Below are 11,056 nucleotides of genomic sequence, written 5' to 3' on the forward strand. Positions count from 1 at the left end.
AGAATATGATTTGATGAAGATTTATACCCATATTGGGGTATTTTTGAAAAGTCACTTCTGCCGGATATTTTGTACTGCTGTAGCAGCAGCCGGTAGAATCTCGGAACGGGAAAAAGATGAGAAAATGAAAATAAAGACCAATATATGCCTAACAAGTTATAATTAGACCAAAAATATTAAATTTAAGAAGATTATGAAATCCGGGTACAGTTAAGAACACCGGTAAAGACTACGATGCAATTAAACAACTGTTAGTGAATCTGTGATCTACTAATCAAATTTTTAAGTTATGAACATGATAATTAGACAAAATTAATATTAAGTACTTACACTTAGAGTCTTGGAGTTTTCGGGTAAAATTTTTTGACGACGGATCAGTTAAAAATTACTCCAGGTCTCACTAAAGGACGAATGGTCACTTAGTGACATGGCACCCCTCATTAGGGCACCACCCCCTCCAACTTTTGACCAGAAACCAGCGCCCCCTTCCCCCCTTCTCTCTAAAATTTCATTTTTGAAAACTCTTTCACTTCTCTCTAAGATTTCATCACCTAAACCTCTCCAAAACACAAAATCTCCTTCATCAAAGTTGTCCCTCTCACTCTCCTCTTCACCACCATACCATTTTCAAGGTGTGAATCAAAAATTTCATGTCCCTCACCTCACAAACAGCCACAATTTTGTTGTTGATGGAGGCCTTGGTGTTGTGTTTTTAAACTCTCTTGAAGAACCACACATAATTGCTTGGTTCTTGTGATTTGTGGGTAAGTTCTCTTGATTTTTTTCATGAAAAACCTCATCTTTCTTCTTGTGTTCTTGAGCCTAACTCATGAGCATGTTCATGAAGGTTTGTTCTTGCTTAAATGAGGTTTTTTGGTGGAAAAAGGTGAAGACTTGAGCTAAAGGAGGAACCTTGAAAATGTAAGCTCCCACTTGGGAAATATGAACCAAAAAGCCTCTCTTTTTCTTGTTGAGTGCCTTGGTTTTGATATGTTCATGAGGAGAATGTTGTTTAAAATTTTGTAAAGTAATGGTTTAATGAAGATCTTTAAGTGTGTGTGTGTGTTTTGAACCATGGAATCATGGATTTGATGAGTAAAGGTGCCACCTTTGGACCTTTGTGTGTTGTTCATGTGAAAAGATGAACATGGACCCTAGATGGACCCTTGATGATTTCGGCCATGACATGTAATAGAAAGGTTTGATGACAAAAAAATGTGATTAAGTTGTTAAGTGTGGAAAAATGATTAGAAAGATTGACTAGGTGGGTTAAGTCTAAGTAAAACTCACTAATCATTATTAATAATAGCTAAAAACCCTAATTAAAATAGCTCATCAAATCTTCTCCATAAAGTATATAAGGGTTTAGTTGTGTTAAAATTAAGGAGATGATGAATTAGGGGATTAATTAAGGGCAGGGATTAATTAACAAAAGTAATTAAGGAATTAACTCTAAAATTGGACTAAAGTAGGGTTTAGGTACACTAATTAAGTAATTAGTAAAATTTAAGTATCATGACATAATGAGACTAAGAAGAATTCATAATGTGACTTAATAATAGAAAAATCCAAGAAGTAATGTGAATTAGAATTTATAATTAAAAGTAATTAAGATTTGTTAAGTAAACACATTTAAGGCTAAGTAACCAGTTTTGAGGCAAAATTGGGGAGATCATATCTCCCTCCCCAGAGGTCATATAGGGCTTTACCTTATATCAAATTTAAGCTTGAGATGTTAGCTATGTGGTGTCAAAATTTGGTATCAATTGAAGATGTATTCCAGTTTGTATGTTTGTTTGAGTGAGGACTGCACAAGGAGGCCATGTGCAGGGGCTGTACATGGCTTCAAATTCCACGAATTGTTTCTCCCTCTGTGCTTACTCAAATTAGCCTCATAATATGTAAAATTAAAGATAAAGGTGTCCAGTTGTCTACATAAAAATTTGAGAGCAACTGGTTTAGTAGATTTTCTATAATCGCAGAAATGGTAAATGATGTTTAGGGCCCTGTTCGGAGTTGGAAACAACTTTGCTTGTCCAACTTCAAATGGTTATAACCGGAGTTAGGAAACTCTAAATGAGGCATGTGATACCTTGTTGGAAATTTAATTGAGTTTAAATTAACATACTAAAAGATGAGAATTTTAAAACAAGTGAGTTGCGCTCAGTAACTAGAAAACAGAAGCATGTACAGTTATGGACAAATCGTAAAAGTGATATTTAAGCTAAGTGGGCTTATGGAAACCCTTAGTAACTTATAATAATCATAAATATGGCTTGGATGAGTTGAAAATAATCTAAGATACCTAAGGGTGCGCATGACAACCTTCCCGGATTTTTTTTTTTAATTTATGCTCCCAGGAACAGAAATGGATAGAAAACTCGTTTGGTAAAATCGATTTATTTTTTTGTTCCCGGGATGAACCGGTTTAATTTTTGTGCTGGGGAACAGAAAAAGAATCAAAAAAATTCTGCTTTTTTGTTCCTGGGCACAAAATGAAAAACACTTATTTCTCTCAATTACTCTCCATCGCTACCATCATCACCACTGCCACCATCATCCCGTCACGACCACCGCTACCATCGTCGTACCACCACCACCACCACCTCCACGTCACCACCACCGTCATCACCACCACCATTACTTCCATCGTCGTCACCACCATTATCACTACCACCGTCGTCATCACCACCTCCACGCCACCACTACTACCGCCATCGTCGCTGCCGCCATCATTACCACCATCGCCACCATGTCATCTCCATCGCCATCGTAGCAGACACTGCTGTCACCACCATCACTACCATCGCCGCCACCACCATTACCACCTCCATTGTCGCCACCACTACCATTATCATGCCACTACCACCGCCACCGCCACCACCATGTCATCATCATCACCATCGTTGCAGCTACTGCCGTCACCACCACCACCACCACTACCACCACCGCCGCCACTATGCCACCATTACCACCACTACCATTATCATGCCACCGCCACCGCCACTGCACCATCGTCACTGCCACCATTATCACCACCATCGCTACGGCCACTGCTATCACCACCACCACCTCTAAGTCATTGCCACCATTATCACCACCACTACCACTACTGTCACTGTCATCACCATTATCACTATCATCACCACCACCATCGCCGCAGCTACTACCGTCACCACCACCACACCACCACCACCACCATGCCACCATTACTTCCGCCGCTACCATGCCATCACCACCCTGACGCCACTGATACCGCCACCACCACCACAACGCCACTACTACAAATACTATCGCCGCTGCCGCCACCGCCGCCACACCATATAAAAAGGAAAGTGATGATCAGAAAAAAATTATGCTTAATAGAAATGATTTTTTATTCATTATTTGTTGTGTTATCAAACACAATTCTCATTCTCGGAATAAAAATAAAATATGTTATCTAACACTTTTTTTTCTCAGAAATTGTTCCAAGGCACAGAAATAGAAAATAAATGTTTCTTTTCAGAAACAGTGCCAGGGAACAGAATGGTTGCCATGCACACCCTAAGTGAGCCTTGCATGTGATTCTAAGTTATGTAAGTAATTGAAGATTAAAGTGGCTTGTAATAATACACTAAAATATGTAATAAGTAATAATTGGTCTAGACTTGTAATGGGCATATTATTAGCATATGGTATGAAAAGTTAAATCATTAAATAATTAAGTCGTGAATATGACTTGAGTATTAATATTTAATTAATGATGTGAATGGTTCCTACTCTAGGTGTGCCTGGAGAACCGTGCACTTGAGGATATTGTTGGAGCATACGTATTATTATTGGAGTGTGGGCTTGTACTAAGCTCCCTAAGGTAAGCTCCTAGTTCTAGTTGACTCCTCTCTCTTGTGGCCCCACCATGCTGGTGGGCATTATGGTTGTATTGTATGAGAGTGTATGGTGTGATGTATATGTGCATTCGTTCACATTCATATAGATGTTATATGATCTTGATGTTATGATGATGCACTGATGATATATGTTATGAGGATCCTGACTAGTGATCATGGTATGTAGGCTGCGTATGACTTGACTCTGGGAGCTATTTCATACTGAGGTTGAGTTGACTGTCTATTGCTTGACCCTGGAAGTCACACATGTGTAACCATTTATGGCTTTGACCCTGGGGTTACACAATGATGATATGATGATGTTATGTTTATGTTGTATGTCTGTATTATATGCTTTATATCTGACTTGTCATGCAGGAAGTGGGCACAGGGGTTAGAGGATCCTCTATGAACCTTGAGCTTACAGAGATGTGGTTATCTCACTCCGTTTGGGGACATCATTTCAGGTACCCAGAGTAGTGGTGATGCTTCTAGGGACAAGGTCCCCGCATTGAAGTAGTTGATGATGCAGCTGATGATTTTATATTATGTTTAGATTTGATGTTGGTATGTAGACTTGTTAACATGCTTAATTATTTTATGGAGATTATTTAGGCTCATGATTGTATTCTTAGAGCCATGGATTATTTACTGATGCTTTTATACTTTGAATTAATATAGACTTGATGCATGTATTCAGTTAATTTGGGCATGGAGCCTTATTATTTGTATGTGACCCATTGAGGGGATTGCAGTTCGTGTGGGATTTGCAAGCTATCTGTTTAAATTATTGTATCAATTAGGTGATCTGTATGTGTGGGACTATGTTCCCAATTATCCGAAATACAATCGTTATGCTGTCCGTGAGACTCCGTCAGGAATGACACTTGATGTCATATCTTGATGGTAAATGGCCACTAATACTGGCTCATGAGATTAATTAGTAGATGTATGTTTAGATTCACGCTTTCGCAGTATCTCACGTGAACGTTTTTAGAAATGTTTTCAGAAAAGATTTTGGAAAAAGTTTACTCGTATTTTTGTAAAACGCTTTATTATTTTTTTAAAATAAAGTCTTCCGTTGTGTATGCTAAATATCATGCATGTTAACAACCGAAGTACTACGGGGTGTTACAAGTTCAAACCCCCAGTGGCCGATATGAGTACTTTGTTGATGAGTAATATGTATTCCTCCCCAAAAATTCTTAAAGAGATTGAAGGTCTTTGTTAACCCTAGGGAGATACCGTTATCTAATTTCACTTAAATTTTTTACTACAAAAAAAAATTTCAAAATAAAATAAAATATAGATTTTATAATTTTTGAAATTGTTTAACTTACAGTTCAGTTATAGAAGATTTGATCCAGCCCAATAATTTTTTTCCCAGTTGAGTGTATTTTATAAGTCGAAGGTGAATTCATATTATATATTTAACTTTTTATTAATTTTTAATTTAGTTCATTATTATTGTTATTTTATCCCTATATTAATGTTAAGGATGATTACAAGGACAAAAACAATGCTACCTCAACATTAGCTTTTCATTATTATCAAGATGAAAAGCGGTGACTATTTTAGTTCACTGGGATCAGTTCTGTGACAAGGGATGTGGATAGTTATATACTTATATTAGGTAATATGTGTTCTAGTCCTTCGTCGTATCAAAAAAAAGAAAGAAAAGCGGTGACTATTTTACGAATGATTGTAACTATACGAACTAATTAATCTGCAAAGAAAGAATGCGTAAACTATATAGACCAAGAATATACTTTAACCAATGAAAAAGCACAAAGAAACATGTCACACATTCAGTGAATGCCAATAACTTGTAGTTTAATAAATTAGCAAGTTTTTGATGCTGACTTTGGAACTAAGTCACTTTCTCATTCTTCTACAGTTCTACCATGGCATTTGTATATAGAAAAAATATTTATCCTTTTAAATGACATAATTTATATTCTTTCACTTTTATAAAGAGGTGAGACTCACATCTTTATTTTTTTGTCAACTCTCTCTCCTCCTTTATCTATCTCTTTCTCTCTTAAAATAACACAACTTTATATTCTTTAAAATGACACACGCTTTACCCTTTGCATATATTGTATAACGAAAATGAAAACTCATGAAAAGTTTTGTTAAAGGGTGTCAGAAAGACATTACTGAAGCAATAAAAAATAAAATATTAAATTAAATTAAAACTCCATACTTAAGACCAGTGATAGCGAAACAATTAAAACAAAAAGTTGTCTCATAACTAAGTTATTTAATAATTATTTCGTCATTTTTCAGATCGTTTGGTAATTTTTTTTGACTACTAGATATGAAATATAAATTTAAGTTTTTCAACATATTAATTGTGTAAAAATTATGAGAGGATTTTATTTTTTGAAGTATTGAGAGAGAATTTTTTTTATTCTAATGTAAAAATAAGAAATTTTATTCTTCATCTCAACCATTAAATTTTATAAATTTGATGATCGTAGTTTATTAATTTATATTTATTAATTAATTATTAATTTTAAATAAACTACAATTATCATATGAATAAAAATTGACGATTGAAATAAGAACTAAATTTTTTTAATGTTTATTTGGAATCAAAAGATTCTTACCATAAATTATATAGTGTTTCATTGTATTACAGTGGAATAGAATATAATTTAGGTCCAAGTTATATTTACAAATTTTTTTGTTTATAAATTTTTACAAACTATACTATGTAGGACCGGTCCTACATTAATCACACAGTGTACGACCGGTCTTACATTAGTGTAATTGTAAAAAAAATTGTAAACGGATACTGTCTCTATAGTTTATTATTATTTTTATTACATTTGGTTTATTTTAAAAATAGAATAGAATAGAATATGATATAAATTTAAAAAAATGTTTTATTTAAAAGATAAGAAGTAAAAGATTTCATTTTATTCTAGTAGGGTCCATTCAGGTAAAAGGCGCACTCGTTCCTCGTTGCTTCCTCTGTTCGCTTCGGATCCGCAATGATGACGTGGGGACATAGCAGCACTTTCGCTCTCTCTTCAACTTTCAATCAGGTAACGGCTTCATCACTCCATACATACCATAGTATAAACCCCTTTCCATTGTTTTTCTATTTTATTTTATTTTTTGGAGATACCTTTTCATTGTTTTCAACACTACTGTCGGGGCTTTGTCATATGAACCATTTAATTTTCTCTCGCTTTAGTTAATGATCGTTACCTTCAGTTTTTTATTTTTGGAAAAAGTTTTGTGGATAACGCGTATCCCACTGGCAGTGATCTGGCATCACTTCCTTAATTTCTCCATCTTGATTCTAGAGCCTTCTATTTTTATTTTATTACTATTATTTCTTTTAAATATTACGTTCGAAATATTTTAATTAATTATATGTGTTTTATAATATCAAATTATGTGGCACTTTCAAAGTACTTTGCTCAAATGTCTTACAAATTATAATACATTTGCTATTTTATAAAACACTTTTAAAAATTAATTAATTATAGTGATTTTTTTTTCAAGTCTTAAGTAACCGTAATAAAAATGTCTATAGGAAAGTAGTGGTGGGGTGAGGAGGAGTTAAAGTAGGTGGGTCGGTCATATGATCCTTTAGTTGTGAGTTATATTTTAGACAAAATTTTCTTATCAAGTGTAAAATTATTTTTAAAAAAAAGTAGCTTAATTTGACTTATTTAGAAATTATATTTTCTTAGATTCTGTCACGTACGTGTTATTTTTATATGTACACGTTTCATAATTCACTCAATTTTTATTTTATAGCCTTCTAAATGAAATTTTTTCCTTAAATAAACTAAAATTTTCATATTCTAACAAATAAGTTATTGGATTTATAAATTTTCAAAAAAATGAGTTTTGTAATATATAAACTCAATTTTCGAATTTTATGATTTGGTTTTCCAAATATATTTGAATAGAATGCCACTTTATTCTATTTTATTTGGTGGTTAGAACCTAGAAAGTATTGATACACAATTTTCTTTTGAAAAATGTTTATCCAACATCGATATACTTTTCCGATACATAATTAATATTTTAGGATATGCGGTTAATCCTCTGACTCACATTTTCAACACCTGATCAAATTATTATTTTTAGATCTAAATTTTATTTTATTAATTAAATATAAAAATAATGATTTACAAATAATTTTTTCCGTTACAGAATTTGATATGAAAAAGTAATATCATACGAAAAATTATTTTTATTATATAATTTAAATATTTGATTGATTATATAATTTATTATAAACTGTTATATGTATTAAATATAAATTATATTAAAAATATTATTTGATATTAAAATATGTCATAATGTATCCAATATGACAATTTTTTAAAATTAATATCTTAATATATTATATCATATCCCAACTTACAATTTTGAATGCCACCTTACTCTTTTTTCTTCAGTTTTGTAATTTTTTCGTACAAATACATCATTTTTCTCTTTCAACTTCATGTATAATTTTTTTTTTTTGAAAGTATGGTATAATTTTTTTTAGGAAAATGTGAAAAAGTAGAAAATGGTAAAAAAAGGAAAGGAAAGAAAAGAAAAGAAATGAGAATTCAATGCGGAGGTGTGAACGCGCAAATGACATGGTCAAACTGGCGCAATGGCAACGTTAAAGACACCGATACCTGTTGGACAGGCGGGCACGTGTCGCTGACTAACAGAGAACGGGGCGCGTGTCTATCTCTCATTGGTTCGTTCCTTAATAGAGTCGAAGCTGTCATGAGTAATGACAAAGGATTCTGCGGAAACTAACCTGTGGTTACGGCGTTACAATTTGGAATCCATTTCGTGATTAACAGTGAAAATCAAAGTGGCCGGCTGCTATAAAACGGAGTGAAAGTTGGAAAGACAAAGCCAAGAGTGAACGAGAGATACTCACTAAACAAAAACTTGTCTTCCCCACTTTCTTTTTTCTTGTGTGGTTCTCCTTCCTTCTTCATCGTCTTTCTCGAATCTTCTGTTACTTTTCCCTCCCTTCTCTAACTCCCCGCTTCTCTGAATCCCTTTCTGTTAATTATCTGTCTTTCAAGTTTTAATTTTTTGGGTTTGTCTCTAATCTCACAAAGAATCAAACTTCAAAGGATTTCTCGAAAGCCAGGTGTTTTCAGAATCGAGATCCAGGTTTTTCAGTTTATAAAATTTGTTTTTTTTTTTTTTTGGTTTTTCTCATCTTTCAATCGGCCAAGAGGGTTGTTTTTGATCCCTCAAAGCTTTGTTTTTTTCTTCTTCTTCTTCTGGGATTAAAGGGGTTGTGTATTTTAAACCTCTTCCACCTTTTTCTTCAAAAAAGACTTTTTTTGTTTTGTTTCCTTTGTTGGGTTTTGAATTTTTTCAGGTTTAGAAGGACACAGGTTGATGGCAGCTACAATGGATTTGTACAGCACACCACAACTTCAGTCAGATCCCTTCAGAGATGAGTTAATGGAAGTTCTAGAATCTTTTATGAAGAGTTCTTCCACAACTCCCTCTGCATCCTCATCCCCTTCTTCAAATTCATATCTACCTTCTACTTCTAATTCTTCTATTTCTTACTCTCCTTCTCCTCCTTCTCCTTCTCCTTCCCCTTCCCCTTCCTACTTCACTTCCTCCCCTTCACTCCCTCCTACACAGCCCAATTTCTACACAGATGGTTGCTCAACAACGATGACCCACCTATTTGCCTCTGGGTTATCCAACAGCCAAAACTTTATTGGCTTTGAGCAACCAAGCTCTCTCCTTGGGCTCAACAACCTTACCCCATCTCAGATTAACCAGATCCAAACCCAGATCCACCTCCAGAGCCAGCATCACAATAACAACAACAACCACCTCAGCTTCCTCAGTCCCAAACCTGTCCCCATGAAGCAAGTGGGTGGTGCACCTCCCAAACCCACTAAGCTCTACAGAGGGGTAAGGCAAAGGCATTGGGGGAAATGGGTCGCTGAGATCAGACTCCCAAAGAACCGTACAAGACTCTGGCTTGGTACCTTTGACACTGCTGAAGAAGCTGCTTTGGCTTATGACAAAGCTGCGTACAGGCTCAGAGGGGACTTTGCAAGGCTCAACTTTCCGAACCTAAGGCACCAAGGTTCATGTGTTGGTGGTGCGTTCGGTGAGTACAAGCCTCTTCAGTCCTCCGTTGATGCAAAGCTTGATGCTATCTGTGAGAGCTTGGCTGATATGCAGAAACAAGGGAAGCAAGAGAAGGCTGTGAGGTCATCTAAGAAGTCTAAACTGGCTTCAAAGGAGGCTCAGCCAAAGTTGGAGAACCCTTGCAAGGTGGAACCCTCTTTGTCTCCGGTTATGACCGAGAGTGATGGTTCTGCAGGTTCTTCTCCTTTGTCTGATCTTACATTTGGTGATGTCACTGAGCCACAATGGGAAGCTGCTTCAGAACATTTTAATCTGCAGAAGTTCCCTTCTTATGAGATTGATTGGGATTCTCTGTGAAGCCAAATTTGGTAGTCCTATAGTTTGTACGTAGCTGGTTTACTTGTGACGAGTCTCATGCGTAATAATTTAGTATATTGGTAGGTTCTAGAGTGTCTTTCTAGTTGTCACTGCAATTGAGTTTTTGAAAATTGCAGTGCTACTTGTAGGATTTGGACAATTGCGTTTATGATAGGTTATTTTTTTTATTTTTTTTAGTTTGGGGTCAATTTGCATATTGATTACTGTCAATATGTTGTAAATTTGTCTTCCTTTGGTCAGCTGGTTTTTTTCTTGCTTGGCCAGGGAGAATGACTCCGGTTTAAGTTGTTATTTATGTTTTGGTGTTCATGAAAGTATATTATTATTGCTGTAATTCAATTCTATTAGTATTTCAACTCATGAGTATATTGTACTAGTTTGTGTTTGGTGGACCTATTGTATTGGTGTATCAAATGATTCAAAAAATAGATGTTATTTGGTTCTGGGAATCATCAATTGTACTCCACCGACCTTAACAAATGTGCTGTTGCTTGTGTGCTTTTGTAATTACTATGACTTTAACGTCTGTATGCTATATTCATGTGAGAACAAACCATTTTCTCAAGACTGATCAGTATATTATATTCATGCGAGAACAACCCTGATGCACTTAAGTCGCCATAAATTAGTATAATTGCAGATGTTTCAGTTTTAAAGTTTTTTATGGATTTTAATAATTGCAGACGTTTCAGTTTGCATGACTTTAT

At 34.9% G+C, this 11,056-nt stretch overlaps 1 protein-coding gene across 1 annotated transcript; it reads left to right on the forward strand.

Moving 5' to 3' along the window:
- The first annotated feature begins 8,734 nt into the window (after positions 1-8,734).
- LOC133296205 (ethylene-responsive transcription factor RAP2-4-like) lies at positions 8,735-10,813 on the forward strand. The gene has a single exon (XM_061495154.1). It carries the CDS (start codon positions 9,255-9,257, stop codon positions 10,326-10,328), a length of 1,074 nt encoding a protein of 357 aa, XP_061351138.1. The 5' UTR covers positions 8,735-9,254; the 3' UTR covers positions 10,329-10,813.
- Positions 10,814-11,056: the final 243 nt, after the last annotated feature.

Source organism: Gastrolobium bilobum, unplaced genomic scaffold (genome assembly GCF_033153095.1).
Source record: "Gastrolobium bilobum isolate Gb01-03AN ecotype WA unplaced genomic scaffold, APGP_CSIRO_Gbil_v1 utg23400, whole genome shotgun sequence".
Lineage (NCBI taxonomy): Eukaryota > Viridiplantae > Streptophyta > Magnoliopsida > Fabales > Fabaceae > Gastrolobium > Gastrolobium bilobum.

Excerpts from the sequence above, each read along its gene's own strand:
- LOC133296205 (XM_061495154.1), top strand. The coding sequence starts at position 9,255 with ATGGCAGCTACAATGGATTTGTACAGCACACCACAACTTCAGTCAGAT.